The sequence below is a fragment of the Carassius gibelio genome, chromosome B8 (genome assembly GCF_023724105.1).
Source record: "Carassius gibelio isolate Cgi1373 ecotype wild population from Czech Republic chromosome B8, carGib1.2-hapl.c, whole genome shotgun sequence".
Taxonomy (NCBI): domain Eukaryota; kingdom Metazoa; phylum Chordata; class Actinopteri; order Cypriniformes; family Cyprinidae; genus Carassius; species Carassius gibelio.
Genome location: NC_068403.1, coordinates 24,403,610 through 24,431,221, shown reverse-complemented (window position 1 = coordinate 24,431,221; position 27,612 = coordinate 24,403,610). Strand labels below are relative to the sequence as shown.

General features: G+C 44.2%; 2 protein-coding genes across 3 annotated transcripts in view; both read left to right on the top strand.

Annotated features, from left to right (window-relative positions):
- The first annotated feature begins 6,766 nt into the window (after positions 1 to 6,766).
- Positions 6,767 to 27,612, top strand: part of LOC127963588 (fibroin heavy chain) — a 33,004-nt gene continuing 12,158 nt past the window's right edge. The window contains exons 1-10 of the mRNA XM_052563578.1: positions 6,767 to 6,994; positions 7,262 to 7,625; positions 7,674 to 7,849; positions 7,886 to 8,012; positions 9,510 to 9,620; positions 15,427 to 15,524; positions 26,829 to 26,972; positions 27,093 to 27,134; positions 27,165 to 27,446; positions 27,519 to 27,602. Coding sequence (XP_052419538.1) covers positions 6,901 to 6,994; positions 7,262 to 7,625; positions 7,674 to 7,849; positions 7,886 to 8,012; positions 9,510 to 9,620; positions 15,427 to 15,524; positions 26,829 to 26,972; positions 27,093 to 27,134; positions 27,165 to 27,446; positions 27,519 to 27,602 — 1,522 coding nt within the window. The 5' untranslated portion in view covers positions 6,767 to 6,900. The remainder of the gene's footprint in view (positions 6,995 to 7,261; positions 7,626 to 7,673; positions 7,850 to 7,885; positions 8,013 to 9,509; positions 9,621 to 15,426; positions 15,525 to 26,828; positions 26,973 to 27,092; positions 27,135 to 27,164; positions 27,447 to 27,518; positions 27,603 to 27,612) is intronic.
- LOC127963589 (uncharacterized) lies at positions 17,699 to 23,780 on the top strand. 2 transcript variants are annotated; one of them, XM_052563580.1, is made up of 3 exons: positions 17,699 to 18,938; positions 20,828 to 21,237; positions 21,361 to 23,780. In XM_052563580.1, exons 2-3 carry the CDS (start codon positions 21,018 to 21,020, stop codon positions 22,251 to 22,253), a joined length of 1,113 nt encoding a protein of 370 aa, XP_052419540.1. In that variant the 5' UTR covers positions 17,699 to 18,938; positions 20,828 to 21,017; the 3' UTR covers positions 22,254 to 23,780. The 2 variants fall into 2 exon arrangements, with proteins under 2 accessions (XP_052419540.1, XP_052419539.1); XM_052563579.1 differs by having other exon boundaries at positions 17,753 to 18,938; positions 20,828 to 23,780.

Below are 27,612 nucleotides of genomic sequence, written 5' to 3'. Positions count from 1 at the left end.
ATACCATGTTGAGGGCAATCCAGCTGTCTTATAATACTAATGTGCACAGCAGCACTGGATAAACCCCTTTCTTCCTTGTACATGGATGTGAAGCCAGATTGCCAGTTCATGTGCTTTTCCCTTGTCCTACTGAACCTTCCAGTGTCTCTGCCAGCACCCCAGCAGAGTATGCTACGTCTGTCTACAGGAAATTGCAGTTTTCTTTCAAGTTCCGTCAGGAGAATCAGGAGCATGCTCATGAGCAGCAAAAAACTCATTATGAAAAAAAGGTCAAATACACCTCATACAATGTGGGGGACTTGGTTTGGTTAAATGATCCTGCTCATTCCCATTGTAAACTGGCCCCACGTTAGAAAGGACCCTACATTGTAACACAAAAGGTTCAGCATAATGATGGTTATTCTGTACTGTATGCTATTCAGCCAAAAGGTTTTCCTGTAAAGACACAGCAAGTGGTACATCATAACCATCTGAAACCTTACCTGTCTTCCACCTATCAGCTTGGACAAACAGTCTCAGATACATCATCTTCCATTGCACAGCCTGTTGAAAGGAAAGTAACCACTAGTACTTCTAATTCCTCTACACCTGCTGTCCAGGAGAACTTGCCCTCTTTTATCTTTACTGGTGAGGTCCCCAGTCAGAGTCCAGCTAGGTCTTTGCTTTCGGGACAGTCCCCCGGTAACTTTAATCAAAATACTGGACAGTTTACTGTCACACAGCCTGATGACGTAGACACTGTATCCTCAAAAGTGAACCATCCTACAATGGCTCCGCATGGTGTATTAGGTCGCAGGCCTGTCAAATTGCCCGCAAGGTTTAAAGATTATGTTGTGAAATAAGAGAGAGAGAAAAAAATAGTTTTAGAACCTTTGCTGCAGTTCAAATAAACACTCTGTATTGTGTTAAATGAAAATTTAGCATCAATAATCTGCATATTGTTTTGTCTGGTTTAAATACATTCTTACTTTCTGTATGTTGAAAACGTGGACGTTTCTTTTCCCACAGGGTAACTAATGCGAAGTTGTTTGCTTAATATTCATTGTCTTCTGTTTCTGCATGTTTTTGCAAGGACTTTTATTTTGGTCTTGCCTCCTCCGAGAAGGAGGAACTTGTATTGTAAAAGGAAGTGCAGGAAGAGAGGGAGAGCAGAGTGTGGCGGGCACGGAGACGAGTGTTGCTCTCCTCCAGTTCATGGACGTTGCTCGATAAAAAGTTACTAGCCGTCAATATTTCCAAGTCCATCGTCTTTATTCATATCAACCCATTGGCAACTAAACCCCACGCCTTACAATATCTTGAAAAATGCTTTAATGTCTTTAAAGCTTTGGCCATTTTTTCTTTCTTTTTTTCTTCTCTCTGGCCAAAATCTAGAAAAAAATATGCTGGTTATGACTAAGTGCAATTTAGGCTAAGACTCTCTTTGTTTAGTTTTTTTGCTATGAAAAAATGACACTAAACATATTTACTACTAAAACCGGTTTCAGAACAGTAATAATACAGAGAAACACACGAACAGAGATGATAAAATACAGATTCTGCTCTGAGTGAACCGATATTTATTTCTCTCTTTCGTTTTTAAGCCCTGCCTATAGCATATGGAGCCACGCACATGCAGGGAAAAAAATAGGCTAATTAATATGGCATGGCGTGAACACAGAATTCAGCTCATCCAACCACAATCAAACATACCTGAGCAAACTAATCAAGGCATTCAGATTACTTGAAAGCTAGAGGCAGGTGAGTTTGATCAGGGTTGTTATTGACCTGCTCTCCATGGATCTTTAAAACACCATTTTACTGAGGTAGATATTACAGCACCACTTATTCATTTGATTGTTGTGCGCTTCGCTGTCCGCTTCTCCTGACGCACCAATTCAGCGCATTTTCCAGCAGAGGATGACAGCTCGAGTGTATTTCTCATTGATTGCTGTTTTATTGTGTCTGTTTGGATACTTGAACATAACTCACGCTATTCAAAGACGAACCACAGGTGAGAAGACCTGTTTACTTCATTACACCGCCTGAAGAAATGCAGAAATTAGTGACTCTCCATCTTTAAAAGTTTAAAACACGAGGAAATGGGCACAGAGACGAGTGTTGCAGGAAATGGGCTACAGAGAAGCAGCACTGGACTGTTGCTCAGTGGTCCAAAGTACTTTTTTCGGATGAAAGCAAATTTTGCGGGTCATTCGGAAATCAAGGCTGAAATCAGACTGAGAGCTGATTTCTGCTCAGCGGACGTTTGGCCATGCAGGTCAGGTGACCCATGAGATGAGCGCGCGCGCTGCACCTACTGCTGCTGGTCCGTGAAACACAGGAGGACGGTCACACACAGAGTAGCAACGACAAAAACGCTGGAATCAGTCGATTGAGATGTATGGTAAATCAATGTTTAGTTAGTTCTCTCTGAATGTGTAGGAAAAATGTATCTAGCACTAAGTAGCAGCTTAAAGTCGAACTACACTGCACTGGCTAGCTTAGTAGCCTGCAAACTAAGTTAAGCATTGAAGGTTAGAATACCGCCGGTGCAGCAGCAGTCTATCTGTTCCCCTCGAAATGTCCGTTTCCCTTTACGCAAACATAGTCAAGTCACCTTTATTTATATAGCGCTTTTAACAAAAAGGATTGCGTCAAAGCAACTGAACAAAATTAATTAGGAAAACAGTGTGTCAATAATGCAAAATGACAGTTAAAGGCAGTTCATCTTTGCTTCAGTGATGTCATCATCTCAGTTCAGTTGCCGAGTACGATCAGAACTAGCGTGCACAAGAAGCGAGACTGCATGTACGGCAAGTAAAATGGTTCAAAATACCGTCCTAAATCCTAAACCTGAAAATAGTTTTAAGACGAGGGGGTTTTTTTATTTTATTTTTTTATCAGATTTATTACCGATTTCAGTGTGATGCTTGAGGCTTTGTCTATTTTGTTTTAATACTGTCTTATACTTATTCATTTATGCTCATTTATTTTTATTTTTGTATTATATGCCTTGCTGTTGTTGTATTTATGTATGCACTGAAAGCTTAACTGTGTGGTGTGTATGCAAAACATACACTAGAATAAGTATACAATGAACCATAAAAGTTGTGTATAAATCAGAACCATATGCACACATGACAACTTTAATTCATAGTGACCCCCCCCCCCCCCCCCTTTATTCAATAAACTATAAACCTGGTAAACAGACTCTGTGCCTTGGTCAGAAAGTACGAATGATCTTTGTTGCCCCAAACCTGTGAAATAAATTAATGCAGTACACAACTGCTTCATATTTAGTCAGAATAGCATAGGCTATTTTGTGTAATGGTCAATAAATGTACTCATTTAAATTTTTGGTCCTGGACATGCATTTGTGACTATGAAATTAATCCTAGCTGTTAACATAACATAATCAGTTTATATGTCTCAAAGAAGTGTTGAAAAGGAAAATATTTAGTACAGTAGTAGCCTTTTTAACCATTTATCAATGTCTTGCTTTTTTCCAATTCTAAAATAATAATTGCCTGGCCTCTTTTTGTCCAGCAGCCACTTTTTTCTTCTAAACTTTACATTGTTTTCTGAGGAGATGTGATTAAGTTTGCCATCTATTGAAATAGCTTTATTGTTAAAATCTAAACAAATAACCTGCAATGAGGTTATAAAGGCCTAATTGAAGGAATATACCTATATAAACCAAAATTAGAAAACAGGTCATTGTCCATGTGCTAGTTGCTTTAAGTCAGTTAAGTATAGTTTCTTGACAAGCACTGACTTTTTTTTATTATAAAGTGTTGGTGTATCATTATACTCACTTTACTATGAAAAAATGTGTTAGTGTAGAGAAGTTGCTTACCATTAACTTGGAAATTGGAGGACATATCCAAGTTAAATATTTATGCTCTTTTTTTTAAGACATGGATAAATACCTTGAGTTTTGTAATTTAGAATTTCCTCATATAGGTTTGATCTATATGAACTATATTCCACTGTATCAGTAAGAAGGTAAACAGATTAATCATAGAATATCAGTTAAAATGTATTGTTGCTCTATATTGAAACGTCAGCATTTGGACATCAGCATGGACAGATTACACTAATTTGCAATGGAAAAATTAAACTGCAAAAACTAATAACAGAACATTAACTGGAGTGTGAGAATCATTTTACTATGTTTCAGTGTAGCAAGAGATTTGTCCCTTTTTGCTTTCCTTACATCCAGGTGTGTTTGGTGTATTTGCATGCGGCACAATTTAGGCTACTTTGGGGCAATGTTTGATAAACTATTTGGTTGGGTTTATTACACAGACCTTGCAACCCGAGAGGAAACAAGAATTCCAGAGGGGAACAGAATCAACTGCTGCGCCATGAAATATGAAAAGCTATTTTCTGGACTGAAGACTTAGGGTGTTTTTTTGCAGATGTGTGTGTTCAGTAGAGCTAATGTTATATTTTTGGCCAACCAGTGTGTGAAATATAGTGTGACAGCCTAGATTTAAGTAACTATAACACAAGAACAAGCTTTGACTTATTTATTTGCTCTGTGATTAAAGGGCTGTTTAAAGTCTTTTAGTCTTGAAGATGTCTACAGCTATGTCTAAGTCATGAAATCACAGAAAAGGCGATTAAAGCTGCAAACTGTGCGTGTATAAGCAGCAAACCACGTATCTCAAATGCATGTTCAAATAAAATATAGCCTATTCTGCAATTTGAGGTCACAATATCAGACATAAGTTGATTTGTATTTTTTTATTAGTAATTTAATTTTATAGTACAGTGCACTTATACTATAAAATATGCGAAAATTAAACCATTTAAATGCATAAACAAATTCTACTGTTATGTTGATTTCTGGCCTTTTTCACTTTTTTTTGTTTTTATCATTGCACGCCTCATCCATGATTAATGTTGGAGAACAAGCATTTACAATTTTTGAGAAGCTGAATGAGCAATAAAGTTAAAGTGAGCCCCTTTTTTAAAATACCTGGAGGTGAGGAATAATAAAAAAATTAATTGTACTCAGTTGTGTTTAAGGCACTAAAATAGCCCATTATGCCTACATTATAGTCAAACACATTTTTTATATAAAATAATGAAGATTTCTGTGCCACCCCAGACTGGTTGCTGGCCCTTACTTGGCCACCCCTATAAAAACATCCTGGCTTCGCCACTGCTGAAGTCCAGTGTCAAGTACCCACAGTCAGTGATGGTCTGGGGTGCCACGTCAGCTGCTGGTGTTGGTCCACTGTGTTTTATCAAGGGCAGGGTCAATGCAGCTAGTTATCAGGAGATTTTGGAGCACTTCATGCTTCCATCTGCTGAAAAGCTTTATGGAGATGAAGATTTTGTTTTTCAGCATGACCTGGCACCTGCTCACAGTGCCAAAACCACTGGTAAATGGTTTACCGACCATGGTATTGCTGTGCTCAATTGGCCCGCCAACTCTCCTGACCTGAACCCCATAGAGAATCTGTGGGATATTGTGAAGAGAAAGTTGAGAGACGCAAGACCCAACACTCTGGATGAGCTTAAGGCTGCTATCAAAGCATCCTGGGCCTCCATAACACCTCAGCAGTGCCACAGGCTGATTGCCTCCATGCCACGCCGCATTGAAGCAGTCTGTTCTGCAAAAGGATTCCCGACCAAGTATTGAGTGCATAACTGAACACAATTATTTGAAGGTTGACTTTTTTTTTTCTGTATTAAAAACACTTTTCTTTTATTGGTCAGATGAAATATGCAATTTTTTTTGAGATGGGAATTTTGGGTTTTCATGAGCTGTATGCCAAAATCATCAGTATTAAAACAATAAAAGACCTGAAATATTTCAGTTGGTGTGCAATGAATCTAAAATATATGAAAGTTTTTGTAATGTACTTTTTGTAAAAATGTAATTTTTATCATTACATTATGGAAAATAATGAACTTTATCACAATATGCAAATTTTTTGAGAAGGACCTGTTTGTGTGTGTGTGTATATATATATATATATATATATATATATATTTATTTTTTTGTAGAATAAAAATAGATGTCTATTAGAAGTCTTTAAGATGTTTATGATTTAGAACGTATGTAAAACTGACATCTGAAAGACATCTGCCAGACGTTTGTAGACAGCAGATGCTTTCCAGATCAAGAGATCTTTAACAGACATCTTACAGACGTACATGTGCTATAATGTTTGTAAACATTCAGATTTCACAGCATTTTAGCCTATTTTTAGCCTGTCAGAACACATTTTTTTTTATATATGCAGCAAACATTTTAAATATCTTGAAAAATGCTTTAATGTCTTTAAAGCTTTGGCCATTTTTTTCTTTCTTTTTTCTCTAGTTTAAATCTGGCCAGAATCTAGAAAAAAAATGATGCTGGCTATGACTAAGTGCAATTAAGGCTAAGACTCTCGTTGTGTGTTTTTTTTTCACCCTATGAAAAAATGACGCTAAACATCTTTACTACTAAAACCGGTTTCAGAACAGCAATACTACAGAGAAACGCATCAACAGAGATGATAAAATAGAGATTCTGCTCTGAGTGAACCGATATTTCTTTCTCTCTTTCGTTTTTAAGCCCTGCCTATAGCATATGGAGCCACGCACATGCAGGAAAAATAATAGGCTAATTACAGTATTATGGCATGGTGTGAACGCAGCATTTAGCTCATACAATCCCAATCAAACATACCTGAGCAAACTAATCAAGGCATTCAGATTACTTGAAAGCTAGAGGCAGGTGAGTTTGATCAGGGTTGTAATTGACCTGCTCTCCATGGATCTTTAAAACCCCATTTTACTGAGGTAGTTATTACAGCACCACTTATTTGTTTGATTGTTGTGCGCTTCGCTGTCCGCTTCTCCTGACGCAACAATTCAGCACATTTTCCAGCAGAGATCGTTGTGAGATCGCAGGACGGGAGGATGACAGCTCGAGTGTATTTCTCGTTGATTGCTGTTTTATTGTGTCTGTTTGGATACTTGAACATAACTCACGCTATTCAAAGACGAACCACAGGTGAGAAGACCTGTTGACTTCATTACACTTCCTGAAGAAATGCAGAAATTAGTGACTCCATCTTTAAAAGTTATTAACACCATTTAGGAATGAGTAGTAGGTTTTAAAGGATGGCTTTACAAAAAAGAAAAAGCAGTATAATACTTAGAATATAATTCACTCTGTAGGTAAAACCTGCTATTCATGCTTTGAGTGTTTCATGTTGTATACTTAAATGGCATACTGTCTATATGCACAAACTAAAACTGACTATCTGTGTCTACACAGTGAAGCCGGGTCAATGTCCATTACCAGGGATGATTCCACGGTGTGCTAAAAGCTGTTTCCATGATGGCCAATGTCCGGCCACACAGAAGTGTTGCCCAACCACTGGTGGCTTTGCATGCAGTGAAACAAGCGGCCAGGGACAAGGCCAGGGAAGTGGTCCGGGACAAGGTCAGGGACAAGGACAGGGAAGTGGACAGGGACAAGGCCAGGGTAGGGGACAGGGCCAGGGACAAGGCCAGGGTAGTGGTCAGGGACAAGGACAGGGCCAGGGTAGCGGCCAGGGACAGGGACAAGGTCAGGGACAGGGTAGCGGTCAGGGACAAGGACAGGGTAGCGGTCAGGGACAGGGAAGTGGCCAGGGACAAGGACAGGGCCAGGGACAAGGCCAGGGTAGGGGCCAGGGCCAGGGACAGGGCCAGGGACAAGGCCAGGGTAGGGGACAGGGCCAGGGACAAGGCCAGGGTAGTGGTCAGGGACAAGGACAGGGTAGCGGTCAGGGACAGGGACAGGGAAGTGGACAGGGACAAGGACAGGGTAGCGGTCATGGACAGGGAAGGGGACAGGGCCAAGGACAGGGACAGGGCCAAGGCCAGGGTAGTGGCCAGGGCCAAGGCCAAGGCCAAGGCCAGGGAATCGGCCAGGGAAGTGGTCAGGGACAAGGCCAGGGAAGTAGTCAGGGACAAGGCCAGGGAAGTGGACAGGGACAAGGCCAGGGTAGTGGTCAGGGACAGGGTAGCGGCCAGGGACAGGGTAGCGGTCAGGGACAAGGCCAGGGAAGGGGACAGGGCCAGGGACAAGGCCAGGGACAAGGCCAGGGTAGTGGTCAGGGCCAGGGACAGGGTAGCGGCCAGGGGCAAGGTCAGGGACAGGGAAGTGGACAGGGACAAGGACAGGGTAGCGGTCAGGGACAAGGCCAGGGTAGGGGACAGGGCCAGGGACAAGGCCAGGGTAGTGGTCAGGGACAGGGACAAGGACAGGGCCAGGGTAGTGGCCAGGGACAAGGTCAGGGACAGGGTAGTGGTCAGGGACAGGGCCAGGGTAGCGGTCAGGGACAGGGAAGTGGTCAGGGCCAGGGACAGGGACAAGGCCAGGGAAGTGGTCAGGGGAGTGGTTATGGTCAGGGGAGTGGTTATGGTCAGGGCAGCGGCCATGGTCAGGGGAGTGGTTATGGTCAGGGAAGCGGTCAGGGCAGCGGTTATGGTCAGGGTTGTAATTGACCTGCTCTCCATGGATCTTTAAAACCCCATTTTACTGAGGTAGTTATTACAGCACCACTTATTTGTTTGATTGTTGTGCGCTTCGCTGTCCGCTTCTCCTGACGCAACAATTCAGCACATTTTCCAGCAGAGATCGTTGTGAGATCGCAGGACGGGAGGATGACAGCTCGAGTGTATTTCTCGTTGATTGCTGTTTTATTGTGTCTGTTTGGATACTTGAACATAACTCACGCTATTCAAAGACGAACCACAGGTGAGAAGACCTGTTGACTTCATTACACTTCCTGAAGAAATGCAGAAATTAGTGACTCCATCTTTAAAAGTTATTAACACCATTTAGGAATGAGTAGTAGGTTTTAAAGGATGGCTTTACAAAAAAGAAAAAGCAGTATAATACTTAGAATATAATTCACTCTGTAGGTAAAACCTGCTATTCATGCTTTGAGTGTTTCATGTTGTATACTTAAATGGCATACTGTCTATATGCACAAACTAAAACTGACTATCTGTGTCTACACAGTGAAGCCGGGTCAATGTCCATTACCAGGGATGATTCCACGGTGTGCTAAAAGCTGTTTCCATGATGGCCAATGTCCGGCCACACAGAAGTGTTGCCCAACCACTGGTGGCTTTGCATGCAGTGAAACAAGCGGCCAGGGACAAGGCCAGGGAAGTGGTCCGGGACAAGGTCAGGGACAAGGACAGGGAAGTGGACAGGGACAAGGCCAGGGTAGGGGACAGGGCCAGGGACAAGGCCAGGGTAGTGGTCAGGGACAAGGACAGGGCCAGGGTAGCGGCCAGGGACAGGGACAAGGTCAGGGACAGGGTAGCGGTCAGGGACAAGGACAGGGTAGCGGTCAGGGACAGGGAAGTGGCCAGGGACAAGGACAGGGCCAGGGACAAGGCCAGGGTAGGGGCCAGGGCCAGGGACAGGGCCAGGGACAAGGCCAGGGTAGGGGACAGGGCCAGGGACAAGGCCAGGGTAGTGGTCAGGGACAAGGACAGGGTAGCGGTCAGGGACAGGGACAGGGAAGTGGACAGGGACAAGGACAGGGTAGCGGTCATGGACAGGGAAGGGGACAGGGCCAAGGACAGGGACAGGGCCAAGGCCAGGGTAGTGGCCAGGGCCAAGGCCAAGGCCAAGGCCAGGGAATCGGCCAGGGAAGTGGTCAGGGACAAGGCCAGGGAAGTAGTCAGGGACAAGGCCAGGGAAGTGGACAGGGACAAGGCCAGGGTAGTGGTCAGGGACAGGGTAGCGGCCAGGGACAGGGTAGCGGTCAGGGACAAGGCCAGGGAAGGGGACAGGGCCAGGGACAAGGCCAGGGACAAGGCCAGGGTAGTGGTCAGGGCCAGGGACAGGGTAGCGGCCAGGGGCAAGGTCAGGGACAGGGAAGTGGACAGGGACAAGGACAGGGTAGCGGTCAGGGACAAGGCCAGGGTAGGGGACAGGGCCAGGGACAAGGCCAGGGTAGTGGTCAGGGACAGGGACAAGGACAGGGCCAGGGTAGTGGCCAGGGACAAGGTCAGGGACAGGGTAGCGGTCAGGGACAGGGCCAGGGTAGCGGTCAGGGACAGGGAAGTGGTCAGGGCCAGGGACAGGGACAAGGCCAGGGAAGTGGTCAGGGGAGTGGTTATGGTCAGGGGAGTGGTTATGGTCAGGGCAGCGGCCATGGTCAGGGGAGTGGTTATGGTCAGGGAAGTGGTCAGGGCAGCGGTTATGGTCAGGGAAGTGGTTATGGTCAGGGAAGCGGTCAGGGCAGTGGTTATGGTCAGGGAAGCGGCCAGGGCCAGGGGAGTGGTTATGGTCAGGGAAGTGGTTATGGCCAGGGAAGTGGTCAAGGGAATGGTCAGGCATGTGGCCAAGGAAATGGTCAGCGCCGTGGTGGTTGAATTGTTAATGGGATTTCTGCCTAACACTTACTGGAGATCTCTTCAATTCTATGCTCTATTCATATGGCCATGTTTTCCCGGTTTACTCGAACAGTTTAGAAATTTGTTGGCCCCCCCCCCACCTCAAATAAAAAATGCTTGATTTGAAGAGTTGGTGTTTTTGGTATTATTTGGCTGTTTCCTCACATCGCTAACTGCCTTCTGCCATCTGTGCTTTAAGTTCCTCTCCTTGAGACCTGTTCCTTTAGCCAAGTATTGAATTTCAGCCTGAGCCCTATGGGCCCCAACTTAAGACATCGGGACAGTTTTCACGTCATAGCTCAGACGTGGGTGGGGAATCGGGGTTGTTTTAGTCGTCTTGGATCTATGTTTTAAAATCTCCAATTATGGTGATGAAAAGGATTTGCCTCACTGGTGGAAACGACACCAGACCTATACCGTAACTGTCAAGAGAGGCTCGACTGTGATTGGTGTCCAGCAACAGCAGCGAGTGCTGGAAGAGTTCCACATAAAAGCGCACTCAAAGCTTGCCGCAAAACCCCAGCAAGTTAGAACCATAATATGTTGGGGCCAGGGGAAAAATAATATTTACTGAGTTTCGGTTAGGTTTTGTGAAGGGCTTTTGCTCCACTTGCAACGTATGCCCGTATTGTAAGCGCTCTAAAATAGTGCCTCTACATTAATGTAATTGCTGTTATGAGCAAAAATGATGGTTGTTTCCTCAAGGGAAAAAATGCAAGTGATTGTGCTTCGCGACTCCTAGTCCGGCAAAGTGGCTTTAGCTTTCACTCTCTGCACAAACTATTAAATATGTGCCTAATATAGCACACCTCTATATAGGTTAAATGTTTAAACTAACATTGTGATAATTAAGTATTTTATGTATAGATTTTATTTTGGTTAAGTGGTGATTGCTTTGAGAAGGCTAAGTTGATCAAACATTGGTTAACTCACTGGCCGCTTGGTCGTTAGGCTACTTGAATATACAAACGCTTGAATTTAACAAAAAATTTGCCAAACATAATTCTTAAAGTTCTGGAGCAAACATTGGCTCTGAGGCATCATTTTTGGAAGACTTAAGGCTCTCTCATAACAGTTTCATTGAAGAACATGTATCCTTCTGGAGCTCCCCTGCACGAGACAGACTCTTCTGATGATCCTCTACAGAAAAATTTTACTCTGAAGCACTCATTTGAAGTTCCTCTACCTTATACCTATTTGTCTGGAGTATGTTTTCAAAAGAAACATCCTTCCGAAGGAACTTCTCTGTATGCTGGGTTCAGTGTCATACCGCACACCTTAAAGGCCCCCCGCAGAGAACAAGATAGCCCCCACCCACCAGCAGTAATATCATAGTTATTGTGCACCTGCTGCAGGTCTCTTCCATTTACATAGCTAACTGACTTATCAGTCGTGGATGTGGTGAATAATCGTTGCATTGATGCATTTCACGTAGGTTAATGGCCAACACGTTTCCGTTCAAACAATGTCCTAAGACTCGCTAACTGCCAAAAAAAAACATATATATAAAAATAAATGAATAACTATATGTGCTAAATTTGGAGAAAAATGAAATGTCTATATATTTACATCTGCAAGACGAATTATTTAGAGTGTTTGCTCATCTGCAAGATTGGATGTTTCCTTTTAGATGTCAAATATACAGGTCCTTCTCAAAAAATTAGCATATTGTGATAAAGTTCATTATTTTCCATAACGTAATGATAAAATTTAACTTTCATATATTTTAGATTCATTGCACACCAACTGAAATATTTCAGGTCTTTTATTGTTTTAATACTGATGATTTTGGCATACAGCTCATGAAAACCCAAAATTCCTATCTCAAAAAAAAAATAGCATATCATGAAAATGTTCTCTAAACGAGCTATTAACCTAATCATCTGAATCAACTAACTAACTCTAAACACCTGCAAAAGATTCCTGAGGCTTTTAAAAACTCCCAGCCTGGTTCGTTACTCAAAACCGCAATCATGGGTAAGACTACCGACCTGACTGCTGTCCAGAAGGCCATCATTGACACCCTCAAGCGAGAGGGTAAGACACAGAAAGAAATTTCTGAACGCATAGGCTGTTCCCAGAGTGCTGTATCAAGGCACCTCAGTGGGAAGTCTGTGGGAAGGAAAAAGTGTGGCAAAAAATGCTGCACAATGAGAAGAGGTGACCGGACCCTGAGGAAGATTGTGGAGAAGGACCGATTCCAGACCTTGGGGGACCTGCGGAAGCAGTGGACTGAGTCTGGAGTAGAAACATCCAGATCCACCGTGCACACTTGCTCAATGGTCCAAAGTACTTTTTTTCGGATGAAAGCAAATTTTGCGGGTCATTCGGAAATCAAGGTGCCAGAATCTGGAGGAAGACTGGGGAGAAGGAAATGCCGAAATGCCTGATGTCCAGTGTCAAGTACCCACAGTCAGTGATGGTCTGGGGTGCCACGTCAGCTGCTGGTGTTGGTCCACTGTGTTTTATCAAGGGCAGGGTCGATGCAGCTAGTTATCAGGAGATTTTGGAGCACTTCATGCTTCCATCTGCTGAAAAGCTTTATAGAGAGGAAGATTTCGTTTTTCAGCACGACCTGGCACCTGCTCACAGTGCAAAAACCACTGGTAAATGGTTTACCGACCATGGTATTGCTGTGCTCAATTGGCACGCCAACTCTCCTGACCTGAACCGCATAGAGAATCTGTGGGATATTGTGAAGAGAAAGTTGAGAGACGCAAGACCCAACACTCTGGATGAGCTTAAGGCCGCTATCAAAGCATCCTGGGCCTCCATAACACCTCAGCAATGCCACAGGCTGATTGCCTCCATGCCACGCCGCATTGAAGCAGTCTGTTCTGCAAAAGGATTCCCGACCAAGTATTGAATGCATAACTGAACATAATTATTTGAAGGTTGACTCTTTTTTTTTATTTATTAAAAACACTTTTCTTTTATTGGTCGGATGAAATATGCAAATTTTTTTGAGATGGGAATTTTGGGTTTTAATGAGCTGTATGCCAAAATCATCAGTATTAAAACAATAAAAGACCTGAAATATTTCAGTTGGTGTGCAATGAATCTAAAATATATGAAAGTATAATTTTTATCATTACATTATGGAAAATAATGAACTTTATCACAATATGCAAATTTTTTGAGAAGGACCTGTGTGTGTGTGTATATATATATATATTTTTTTTTTGTAGAATAAAAATAGATGTCTATTAGAAGTCTTTAAGATGTTTATGATTTAGAACATATGTAAAACTGACATCTGAAAGACATCTGTCAGACGTTTGTAGACAGCAGATGCTTTCCAGATCAAGAGATCTTTAACAGACATCTTACAGACGTACATGTGCTATAATGTTTGTAAACATTCAGATTTTACAGTATTTTAGCCTATTTTTAGCCTGTCAAAACACATTTTTTATATATATATATGCAGCAAACATTTTAAATATCTTGAAAAATGCTTTAATGTCTTTAAAGCTTTGGCCATTTTTTTCTTTCTTTTTTCTCTAGTTTAAATCTGGCCAAAATCTAGAAAAAAAAATGATGCTGCTATGACTAAGTGCAATTAAGGCTAAGACTCTCGTTGTGTGTTTTTTTTCACCCCATGAAAAAATGACGCTAAACATCTTTTCTACTAAAACCGGTTTCAGAACAGCAATACTACAGAGAAACGCATCAACAGAGATGATAAAATAGAGATTCTGCTCTGAGTGAACCGATATTTCTTTCTCTCTTTCGTTTTTAAGCCCTGCCTATAGCATATGGAGCCACGCACATGCAGGGAAAAAAATAGGCTAATTACAGTATTATGGCATGGTGTGAACGCAGCATTTAGCTCATACAATCCCAATCAAACATACCTGAGCAAACTAATCAAGGCATTCAGATTACTTGAAAGCTAGAGGCAGGTGAGTTTGATCAGGGTTGTAATTGACCTGCTCTCCATGGATCTTTAAAACCCCATTTTACTGAGGTAGTTATTACAGCACCACTTATTTGTTTGATTGTTGTGCGCTTCGCTGTCCGCTTCTCCTGACGCAACAATTCAGCACATTTTCCAGCAGAGATCGTTGTGAGATCGCAGGACGGGAGGATGACAGCTCGAGTGTATTTCTCGTTGATTGCTGTTTTATTGTGTCTGTTTGGATACTTGAACATAACTCACGCTATTCAAAGACGAACCACAGGTGAGAAGACCTGTTGACTTCATTACACTTCCTGAAGAAATGCAGAAATTAGTGACTCCATCTTTAAAAGTTATTAACACCATTTAGGAATGAGTAGTAGGTTTTAAAGGATGGCTTTACAAAAAAGAAAAAGCAGTATAATACTTAGAATATAATTCACTCTGTAGGTAAAACCTGCTATTCATGCTTTGAGTGTTTCATGTTGTATACTTAAATGGCATACTGTCTATATGCACAAACTAAAACTGACTATCTGTGTCTACACAGTGAAGCCGGGTCAATGTCCAATACCAGGGATGATTCCACGGTGTGCTAAAAGCTGTTTCCATGATGGCCAATGTCCGGCCACACAGAAGTGTTGCCCAACCACTGGTGGCTTTGCATGCAGTGAAACAAGCGGCCAGGGACAAGGCCAGGGAAGTGGTCCGGGACAAGGTCAGGGACAAGGACAGGGAAGTGGACAGGGACAAGGCCAGGGTAGGGGACAGGGCCAGGGACAAGGCCAGGGTAGTGGTCAGGGACAAGGACAGGGCCAGGGTAGCGGCCAGGGACAGGGACAAGGTCAGGGACAGGGTAGCGGTCAGGGACAGGGTAGCGGTCAGGGACAGGGAAGTGGCCAGGGACAAGGACAGGGCCAGGGACAAGGCCAGGGTAGGGGCCAGGGACAGGGCCAGGGACAAGGCCAGGGTAGGGGACAGGGCCAGGGACAAGGCCAGGGTAGTGGTCAGGGACAAGGACAGGGTAGCGGCCAGGGACAGGGACAGGGACAGGGAAGCGGTCATGGACAGGGAAGGGGACAGGGCCAAGGACAGGGACAGGGCCAAGGCCAAGGCCAAGGCCAGGGAAGTGGTCAGGGACAAGGCCAGGGAAGTGGTCAGGGACAGGGTAGCGGCCAGGGACAGGGGCAAGGTCAGGGACAGGGAAGTGGACAGGGACAAGGACAGGGTAGCGGTCAGGGACAAGGCCAGGGAAGGGGACAGGGCCAGGGACAAGGCCAGGGTAGTGGTCAGGGCCAGGGACAGGGTAGCGGCCAGGGGCAAGGTCAGGGACAGGGAAGTGGACAGGGACAAGGACAGGGTAGCGGTCAGGGACAGGGCCAGGGTAGGGGACAGGGCCAGGGACAAGGCCAGGGTAGTGGACAGGGACAGGGACAGGGCCAGGGTAGTGGCCAGGGACAAGGTCAGGGCCAGGGAAGTGGAAAGGGACAGGGCCAGGGTAGCGGTCAGGGACAGGGCCAGGGTAGCGGTCAGGGACAGGGCCAGGGAAGTGGTCAGGGCCAGGGACAGGGACAAGGCCAGGGAAGTGGTCAGGGGAGTGGTTATGGTCAGGGGAGTGGTTATGGTCAGGGCAGCGGCCATGGTCAGGGGAGTGGTTATGGTCAGGGAAGCGGTCAGGGCAGCGGTTATGGTCAGGGAAGTGGTTATGGTCAGGGCAGTGGTTATGGTCAGGGAAGCGGCCAGGGCCAGGGGAGTGGTTATGGTCAGGGAAGTGGTTATGGCCAGGGAAGTGGTCAAGGGAATGGTCAGGCATGTGGCCAAGGAAATGGTCAGCGCCGTGGTGGTTGAATTGTTAATGGGATTTCTGCCTAACACTTACTGGAGATCTCTTAAATTCTATGCTCTATTCATATGGCCATGTTTTCCCTGTTTACTCGAACAGTTTAGAAATTTGTTGGTCCCCCCCACCTCAAATAAAAAATGCTTGATTTGAAGAGTTGGTGTTTTTGGTATTATTTGGCTGTTTCCTCACATCGCTAACTGCCTTCTGCCATCTGTGCTTTAAGTTCCTCTCCTTGAGACCTGTTCCTTTAGCCAAGTATTGAATTTCAGCCTGAGCCCTATGGGCCCCAACTTAAGACATCGGGACAGTTTTCACGTCATAGCTCAGACGTGGGTGGGGAATCGGGGTTGTTTTAGTCGTCTTGGATCTATGTTTTAAAATCTCCAATTATGGTGATGAAAAGGATTTGCCTCACTGGTGGAAACGACACCAGACCTATACCGTAACTGTCAAGAGAGGCTCGACTGTGATTGGTGTCCAGCAACAGCAGCGAGTGCTGGAAGAGTTCCACATAAAAGCGCACTCAAAGCTTGCCGCAAAACCCCAGCAAGTTAGAACCATAATATGTTGGGGCCAGGGGAAAAATAATATTTACTGAGTTTCGGTTAGGTTTTGTGAAGGGCTTTTGCTCCACTTGCAACGTATGCCCGTATTGTAAGCGCTCTAAAATAGTGCCTCTACATTAATGTAATTGCTGTTATGAGCAAAAATGATGGTTGTTTCCTCAAGGGGAAAAAATGCAAGTGATTGTGCTTCGCGACTCCTAGTCCGGCAAAGTGGCTTTAGCTTTCACTCTCTGCACAAACTATTAAATATGTGCTTAATATAGCACACCTCTATATAGGTTAAATGTTTAAACTAACATTGTGATAATTAAGTATTTTATGTATAGATTTTATTTTGGTTAAGTGGTGATTGATTTGAGAAGGCTAAGTTGATCAAACATTGGTTAACTCACTGGCCGCTTGGTCGTTAGGCTACTTGAATATACAAACGCTTGAATTTAACAAAAAATTTGCCAAACATAATTCTTAAAGTTCTGGAGCAAACATTGGCTCTGAGGCATCATTTTTGGAAGACTTAAGGCTCTCTCATAACAGTTTCATTGAAGAACATGTATCCTTCTGGAGCTCCCCTGCACGAGACAGACTCTTCTGATGATCCTCTACAGAAAAACTGTACTCTGAAGCACTCATTTGAAGTTCCTCTACCTTATACCTATTTGTCTGGAGTATGTTTTCAAAAGAAACATCCTTCCGAAGGAACTTCTCTGTATGCTGGGTTCAGTGTCATACCGCACACCTTAAAGGCCCCCCGCAGAGAACAAGATAGCCCCCACCCACCAGCAGTAATATCATAGTTATTGTGCACCTGCTGCAGGTCTCTTCCATTTACATAGCTAACTGACTTATCAGTCGTGGATGTGGTGAATAATCGTTGCATTGATGCATTTCACGTAGGTTAATGGCCAACACGTTTCCGTTCAAACAATGTCCTAAGACTCGCTAACTGCCAAAAAAAAACATATATATAAAAATAAATGAATAACTATATGTGCTAAATTTGGAGAAAAATGAAATGTCTATATATTTACATCTGCAAGACGAATTATTTAGAGTGTTTGCTCATCTGCAAGATATGGAAGCTTTAGCCTAAGTTCTGCCAGGAAGACTCAATCACTTCGTCACTAATTACCTTCATCATTATCCAATCACGTCTTTATACTCCTGTATAAAAGATCGTACTTACACATGTTTGAGTTCGCAGATGCCAACGCGACAACAACCACAGATTCCGACGCGATTGTACTTGCTCAAGCTGTTGTGTTTATTCATCTCCTTGCTGTAATTAAGTTCGTGCCCCGCAAACTATCTAGAGTTTGACGTTCCTCTAAGATGCACACGGGATCGTTGGCTTAGCTCCGTGTCGCGGCGATCATCTGCAGTCGTTTGTGTTGGATGATTTACAAGCTTTTCTCGGCAGAGGATGTGAACATTGGCGGAGTTCCGTGTGCTTCCAGGCCAGGGTTGCCAGGTTCTCAAAACCGCCAGTTACTACTATTTAAAAAAAAAAAAAAAAAAAAAAAAAAAAAAAAATACGATCTTGGCAACGCTGGTGCTTTCCGAGATGTCGCGTCAGTGCTGCTTGGGTCTCAACACCTGAAAAGACTTTGGTCTCAATCAACAAATATTCATCTGTACGCTCACGTGAACCTGCAGCAATGAAGTTTCTCCGGACCAGCAGACAGAATTAAGGCTGCCAGTCTCTTCGGCATCTCGCCTCCATCACTTCACAAGTCTACAGCATTATAAGTATCATTTTGTTCTATGCACTTGCGGCGCCTGGGCATTAATTTATTCTCTGCAAGGATTTATACTTGCACGTTCAAATAAAACACTGTGCGTTTCGTGCTTGTTTATTGACTTGCACAGCATAATTAAGATGTTGATCATAGTGCATGCAATTTTCTGAATTTCTTCGTAATGAGGCACTTTAAGGCTCATCATAAACGCTACAATCTTTATACTGATAAAGATTTTTCGCATTTCTTAAAAAAAAAAAAAAAAAAGCTCTGTCTAGCACACTTGAGATTCGCTGTTTTAATCCTATGCTTTAATATTTGTTTATTCAGTCTTTCATTTGCGTTATTCCTGAAAGTTCATACTCTAATGGGATTCTATGGTTGCAGATGCAGGGAACCGCTGCTCTCACCTCATCTTTACATGGCTTACTCTTGGGCTAGTGAATTATGAACACCGGATCTACCAAGCTGATGCGTATATGGACCCTTCTTTTGAGTCGTAGGTAAGATTCGGCTCAATGCTCCGTCAGCAGGCATATAACTCCACGTGACACGAGTTGCTGATGACCTTATTTCAGAGTAGTGACATATCTCCAGTTTAAACCGAATATTAATTAGCAGGCATGGTTTGTTTGCACTCCTGGTCTCCGTCTCAAGGCGCGGTCACACTAGACTTTAAACATGCGAAATTATTTCGAACGCCACTGCGAATATGGGCGGGAGCAAGATAAAACAGTCTCCCCTCAATTATCACAAGATGGATTATTATGTTTGCTAGCACTGTGTCTTTTGCAACGGCGTCGAAAGCGTTTTATTATATTGCAACGTTACTCTGTATCTCTCTATAAATATATACACCCTAAGGGGAGGAGGGGGAGAAGAAAGAGAGAAAAAAAATATATATATATATATATATATATATATAAAACGTTGTCATTCCAATGTATCACCTGTTCCCGTCGACACTACAAACCATGCAGCTTTTCTTTTATAAATCTTTTAATGTATTATAAACTAGGACGCTGTGCAACAGCTAAAGTATATAGCGCTTCCTTTTTGAATTTTTGTACAGAGGCCATGCAGCAATGTATCGCTCTTCTACTGGTCCACATCCTCACGTTATGCAAATTCCCTGGTCAGAGTTCACCAAACTTGAACTTTGGAACGCAGCGAAATGAATGGAAGTCAATGGAGAGAAAAGTGCAGTGTGACCGCCCATCACCCATAACTAACTAACGGCCGGAGGGGCGCGTTAAGTAGGTTCTGCTCATGCTGTCAAACTGACGTCATCAGAAAATTATTCGTTACAGGGTGGAAATATTCAGAATTTGATAAGATTGCTAAGACAAACAATGTTTAATTGTTTACACCAAGATTAGCAATGTGTGCTAGTAAGTCAATTCGATTTATGCGTATTTTAAACTTAACCTCTGATACCTCAACTTAATATTATAAGAGGAAAAAAAAAAAAAAAATTGGGGAGTGACAGTTAAGGGGTTAAGCTACAATCAAGGCTTGTTTATATTCGCGCATCTACTGGTGTTGGTTCATCACTCTTATTCGGCTGTTGCGGCTTTCACTTTACACTTTTAAACTTTCAGACAGCTGTGCCCTCAGCCAACCCGGATTCTTCAGTCTGCCCTCCGTTAGCAGACATAATACTAAACGAAGTGCTACGTCAGCTGGAAATCACATTTCTAAGGCGTCGCTCCCTCTACAATCAAGTCTACACGTTTGCATGGTCCGCTTCTAATGTTTTTCCTTCCAATTTTTGCGTTCCTATTCTAATTTCGACCGTTGCTCCTTTCTTGTCCCAAAAAAAAAAAAAAAAAAAAAAAATCGCAATCTTAATTTCTCTATTCGCAGACTCCTTGCCAGCATCTAATCCACGCTAAATTTTATAATCAAATTTTCAAGCCTTTTGGTTATTCAGTTCTATTACTACTTGAGGGTTAAATCTTCCAACAAATTAAAGACAAATGTCTGCCTATTACCCTGCCCATATTGCAAAATGAATTACTTCCATCTGCTACGGCCTTCCTTCAAAGTACCTCAATATTCTTCTGGAGGCAGTGTTTATCTGCTTTCTACAGGTTATGCTTCCAGGGGAATTCACTTCAAACCAATCAATTTGATCCTGCTCGCGGCATTTCCTTCAGATCTATGATTCGGACCAAAAATTCTTCACACTCTCCTCAAGCACTCAAAAACCGATGTGCAAGGTTCTGGTGTCACCTTAACAATTCTAAAATCAATAATCCTGTCCCTTCTCTGCATGGTGAAATTTCTTAAAAATCCGACCTAGAATTTCTAAAACGCACCAGCTCTATTTTTCCTAACGGAGCCCCCTTTCCAAGGCTGTTTAGAACTCACTTAACCGCTGTTCTCAAAGCTGCAGTCTATCTACTGGCCATTCATTCAGAATTGGGGCAGCTACTTCAGCAGCTGAATGAGGGATCTCTACATCAGCTGTTAAGATCATGGGCAGATGGTCTTCCGAAGCATTTGAATCATACATCAGACCTGATTCAAAACCATTATTGAAGCTCAGCAAGCTCTCCTGTAACTAATCAGGTAAATTCATGCAATTACTGGTGGTGGTGTTACTATATCTGTATGGTCTTTCAAGGCCTGTCTGTGTCTGCCTATCGTGGCTATTTCTGTACGGTCTATCGAGACCTGTCCGTGTCCGGCTATCATGGCTATTTTTCTGTATGGTCTATCAAGGCCTGTCCCATGTCTGCCTATTGTGGCTATCTGTGTCTGGCCTATCGTGGCTATTTCTGTACGGTCTATCGAGACCTGTCCGTGTCCGGCTATCATGGCTATTTTTCTGTACGGTCTATCAAGGCCTGTCCCATGTCTGCCTATTGTGGCTATCTGTGTCTGGCCTATCGTGGCTATTTCTGTACGGTCTATCGAGACCTGTCCGTGTCCGGCTATCATGGCTATTTTTCTGTATGGTCTATCAAGGCCTGTCCCATGTCTGCCTATTGTGGCTGTCTGTGTCTGCCTATCGTGGCTATTTCTGTATGGTCTATCGAGACCTGTCCGTGTCCGGCTATCATGGCTATTTTTCTGTACGGTCTATCGAGGCCTGTCCGTGTCTGCCTATCGTGGCTGTCTGTGTCTGGCCTATCGTGGCTATTTCTGTACGGCCTATCAAGGCCTGTCCGTGTCCGGCCATCATGGCTATTTTTCTGTATGGTCTATTGAGGCCTGTCCTGTGTCTGCCTATTGTGGCTATTTCTGTACGGCCTATTGAGGCCTGTCTGCGTCTGCCATTGTGGCTGTCTGCGTCTGGCCTATCGTGGCTATTTATGTACGGCCTATCGAGGCCTGTCTTGCGTCTGCCTATCGTGGCTGTCTGCGTCTGGCCTATTGTGGCTATTTATGTACGGTCTATCGAGGCCTGTCTGTGTTGGCTATCATGGCTATTTCTGTACGGTCTATCGAGGCCTGTCCGTGTCTGCCTATCGTGGCTGTCTGCGTCTGGCCTATTGTGGCTATTTCCGTTGGTCTATCGAGGCCTGTCCGTGTCTGGCTATCATGGCTATTTTTCTGTATGGTCTATCAAGGCCTATCTGTGTCTGGCCATCATGGCTATTTCTGTACGGTCTATCAAGGCCTGTCTGCGTCTGCCTATTGTGGCTGTCTGTGTCTGGCCTATCGTGGCTATTTATGTATGGTCTATCGAGGCCTGTCTGTGTCTGGCTATCATGGCTATTTTTCTGTATGGTCTATCGAGGCCTGTCTGCGTCTGCCTATCGTGGCTGTCTGCGTCTGGCCTATCGTGGCTATTTCTGTTGGTCTATTGAGGCCTGTCTGTGTCTGCCTATCGTGGCTGTCTGCGTGAGGCCTATCGTGGCTATTTATGTTGGTCTATCGGGGCCTGTCTGTGTCTGCCTATCGTGGCTGTCTGCGTCTGGCCTATCGTGGCTATTTATGTACGGTCTATTGGGGCCTGTCTGTGTCTGCCTATCGTGGCCGTCTGCGTCTGGCCTATCGGGCTATTTATGTTCGGCCAATTGGGGCCTGTCCGCGTTTGCCTATTGTGGCTGTCTGCGTCTGGCCTATCGTGGCTATTTATGTTCGGCCTATCGAGGCCTGTCCGTGTCTGCCTATCGTGGCTATTTCTGTTGGTCTATCGAGGCCTGTCCGTGTCTGCCTATCGTGGCATTTCTGTTGGTCTATCGAGGCCTGTCTGTGTCTGCCTATCGTGGCTATTTCTGTTGGTCTATCGAGGCCTGTCCGTGTCTGCCTATCGTGGCTATTTCTGTTGGTCTATCGAGGCCTGTCTGTGTCTGCCTATCGTGGCATTTCTGTTGGTCTATCGAGGCCTGTCTGTTTCTGCCTATCGTGGCTATTTCTGTTGGTCTATCGAGGCCTGTCTGTGTCTGCCTATCGTGGCTATTTCTGTTGGTCTATCGAGGCCTGTCTGTGTCTGCCTATCGTGGCTATTTCTGTTGGTCTATCGAGGCCTGTCTGTGTCTGCCTATCATGTCTGTGTCTGCCTATCATGGCTGTTTCTGTTGGTATATTGAGGCCTGTCTTTGTCTGCCTATCGTGGCTATTTCTGTTGGTCTAACGAGGCCTGTCCATGCCTGCCTATCGTGGCTGTCTGTGTCCTGCCTATCGTTGCTGTCTGTGTCTGGCCTATTTCTGTAAAACTTAAGAAGTTTAATCTAACGTCATTATACTGGTCATGCTAACTCTCTTTCTATTTCTTCCAGGAACCTTAGGATTCACAACTGGTGGGTATACTTCATCTACTTTTTTTGGGGGGGAAGGCTGGCCCCGTCTGGAGGTCTCATAATCCACCTAATTTTGGGGGTCTGCTGCGCCCCTGCCTTCGTCTTCAGGCAGGAAATGCAGATTCGCTACCCTCGGATTACGAACCATGGACGGGGCCTTCCGCCAAAGAAATTTATAATTGTGCTCGCTGAGCTGTCAATAAATGTATGCTTCGTACATTCCTCTATCTCCCGAGTCTTTCTGGTAGAAATGGAAGCTTTAGCCTAAGTTCTGCCAGGAAGACTCAATCACTTCGTCACTAATTACCTTCATCATTATCCAATCACGTCTTTATACTCCTGTATAAAAGATCGTACTTACACATGTTTGAGTTCGCAGATGCCAACGCGACAACAACCTCCACCCTCCCCACCACCACCAGGATGGTCCTGTCCTTACCTTCCAGGGGGGGTCTGCTGCGCCCCTGCCTTCGTCTTCAGGCAGGAAATGCAGATTCGCTACCCTCGGATTACGAACCATGGACGGGGCCTTCCGCCAAAGAAATTTATAATTGTGCTCGCTGAGCTGTCAATAAATGTATGCTTCGTACATTCCTCTATCTCCCGAGTCTTTCTGGTAGAATGGATGTTTCCTTTTAGATGTCAAATATACAGGTCCTTCTCAAAAAATTGTGATATTGTGATAAAGTTCATTATTTTCCATAACGTAATGATAAAATTTAACTTTCATATATTTTAGATTCATTGCACACCAACTGAAATATTTCAGGTCTTTTATTGTTTTAATACTGATGATTTTGGCATACAGCTCATGAAAACCCAAAATTCCTATCTCAAAAAAAAATAGCATATCATGAAAATGTTCTCTAAACGAGCTATTAACCTAATCATCTGAATCAACTAACTAACTCTAAACACCTGCAAAAGATTCCTGAGGCTTTTAAAAACTCCCAGCCTGGTTCGTTACTCAAAACCGCAATCATGGGTAAGACTACCGACCTGACTGCTGTCCAGAAGGCCATCATTGACACCCTCAAGCGAGAGGGTAAGACACAGAAAGAAATTTCTGAATGCATAGGCTGTTCCCAGAGTGCTGTATCAAGGCACCTCAGTGGGAAGTCTGTGGGAAGGAAAAAGTGTGGCAAAAAATGCTGCACAATGAGAAGAGGTGACCGGAACCTGAGGAAGATTGTGGAGAAGGACCGATTCCAGACCTTGGGGGACCTGCGGAAGCAGTGGACTGAGTCTGGAGTAGAAACATCCAGATCCACCGTGCACACTTGCTCAATGGTCCAAAGTACTTTTTTTCGGATGAAAGCAAATTTTGCGGGTCATTCGGAAATCAAGGTGCCAGAATCTGGAGGAAGACTGGGGAGAAGGAAATGCCGAAATGCCTGATGTCCAGTGTCAAGTACCAACAGTCAGTGATGGTCTGGGGTGCCACGTCAGCTGCTGGTGTTGGTCCACTGTGTTTTATCAAGGGCAGGGTCGATGCAGCTAGTTATCAGGAGATTTTGGAGCACTTCATGCTTCCATCTGCTGAAAAGCTTTATAGAGAGGAAGATTTCGTTTTTCAGCACGACCTGGCACCTGCTCACAGTGCAAAAACCACTGGTAAATGGTTTACCGACCATGGTATTGCTGTGCTCAATTGGCACGCCAACTCTCCTGACCTGAACCGCATAGAGAATCTGTGGGATATTGTGAAGAGAAAGTTGAGAGACGCAAGACCCAACACTCTGGATGAGCTTAAGGCCGCTATCAAAGCATCCTGGGCCTCCATAACACCTCAGCAATGCCACAGGCTGATTGCCTCCATGCCACGCCGCATTGAAGCAGTCTGTTCTGCAAAAGGATTCCCGACCAAGTATTGAATGCATAACTGAACATAAATATTTGAAGGTTGACTCTTTTTTTTTTATTTATTAAAAACACTTTTCTTTTATTGGTCGGATGAAATATGCAAATTTTTTTGAGATGGGAATTTTGGGTTTTAATGAGCTGTATGCCAAAATCATCAGTATTAAAACAATAAAAGACCTGAAATATTTCAGTTGGTGTGCAATGAATCTAAAATATATGAAAGTATAATTTTTATCATTACATTATGGAAAATAATGAACTTTATCACAATATGCAAATTTTTTGAGAAGGACCTGTGTGTGTGTGTATATATATATATTTATTTTTTGCAGAATAAAAATAGATGTCTATTAGAAGTCTTTAAGATGTTTATGATTTAGAACATATGTAAAACTGACATCTGAAAGACATCTGTCAGACGTTTGTAGACAGCAGATGCTTTCCAGATCAAGAGATCTTTAACAGACATCTTACAGACGTACATGTGCTATAATGTTTGTAAACATTCAGATTTTACAGTATTTTAGCCTATTTTTAGCCTGTCAAAACACATTTTTTTTATATATATATGCAGCAAACATTTTAAATATCTTGAAAAATGCTTTAATGTCTTTAAAGCTTTGGCCATTTTTTTCTTTCTTTTTTCTCTAGTTTAAATCTGGCCAAAATCTAGAAAAAAAAATGATGCTGGCTATGACTAAGTGCAATTAAGGCTAAGACTCTCGTTGTGTGTTTTTTTTCACCCTATGAAAAAATGACGCTAAACATCTTTTCTACTAAAACCGGTTTCAGAACCGCAATACTACAGAGAAACGCATCAACAGAGATGATAAAATAGAGATTCTGCTCTGAGTGAACCGATATTTCTTTCTCTCTTTCGTTTTTAAGCCCTGCCTATAGCATATGGAGCCACGCACATGCAGGAAAAAAAAGAGGCTAATTACAGTATTATGGCATGGTGTGAACGCAGCATTTAGCTCATACAATCCCAATCAAACATACCTGAGCAAACTAATCAAGGCATTCAGATTACTTGAAAGCTAGAGGCAGGTGAGTTTGATCAGGGTTTTAATTGACCTGCTCTCCATGGATCTTTAAAACCCCATTTTACTGAGGTAGTTATTACAGCACCACTTATTTGTTTGATTGTTGTGCGCTTCGCTGTCCGCTTCTCCTGACGCAACAATTCAGCACATTTTCCAGCAGAGATCGTTGTGAGATCGCAGGACGGGAGGATGACAGCTCGAGTGTATTTCTCGTTGATTGCTGTTTTATTGTGTCTGTTTGGATACTTGAACATAACTCACGCTATTCAAAGACGAACCACAGGTGAGAAGACCTGTTGACTTCATTACACTTCCTGAAGAAATGCAGAAATTAGTGACTCCATCTTTAAAAGTTATTAACACCATTTAGGAATGAGTAGTAGGTTTTAAAGGATGGCTTTACAAAAAAGAAAAAGCAGTATAATACTTAGAATATAATTCACTCTGTAGGTAAAACCTGCTATTCATGCTTTGAGTGTTTCATGTTGTATACTTAAATGGCATACTCTCTATATGCACAAACTAAAACTGACTATCTGTGTCTACACAGTGAAGCCGGGTCAATGTCCAATACCAGGGATGATTCCACGGTGTGCTAAAAGCTGTTTCCATGATGGCCAATGTCCGGCCACACAGAAGTGTTGCCCAACCACTGGTGGCTTTGCATGCAGTGAAACAAGCGGCCAGGGACAAGGCCAGGGAAGTGGTCTGGGACAAGGTCAGGGACAAGGACAGGGACAAGGCCAGGGTAGGGGACAGGGCCAGGGACAAGGCCAGGGTAGTGGTCAGGGACAGGGACAAGGACAGGGCCAGGGTAGCGGCCAGGGACAAGGTCAGGGACAGGGTAGCGGTCAGGGACAAGGACAGGGTAGCGGTCAGGGACAGGGAAGTGGCCAGGGACAAGGACAAGGCCAGGGTAGGGGCCAGGGCCAGGGACAGGGCCAGGGACAAGGCCAGGGTAGTGGTCAGGGACAAGGACAGGGTAGCGGCCAAGGACAGGGACAGGGAAGTGGACAGGGACAAGGACAGGGTAGCGGTCATGGACAGGGAAGGGGACAGGGCCAAGGACAAGGCCAGGGAAGTGGTCAGGGACAAGGCCAGGGAAGTGGTCAGGGACAAGGCCAGGGAAGTGGTCAGGGACAAGGCCAGGGAAGTGGTCAGGGACAAGGCCAGGGAAGTGGTCAGGGACAAGGCCAGGGACAAGGCCAGGGAAGTGGACAGGGACAAGGCCAGGGTAAGGGAAAGGGCCAGGGTAGTGGCCAGGGACAGGGTAGCGGCCAGGGACAGGGGCAAGGTCAGGGACAGGGAAGTGGACAGGGACAAGGACAGGGTAGCGGTCAGGGACAAGGCCAGGGAAGGGGACAGGGCCAGGGACAAGGCCAGGGTAGTGGTCAGGGACAGGGTAGCGGCCAGGGACAAGGCCAGGGTAGGGGACAGGGCCAGGGACAAGGCCAGGGTAGTGGTCAGGGACAGGGACAAGGACAGGGCCAGGGTAGTGGCCAGGGTAGCGGTCA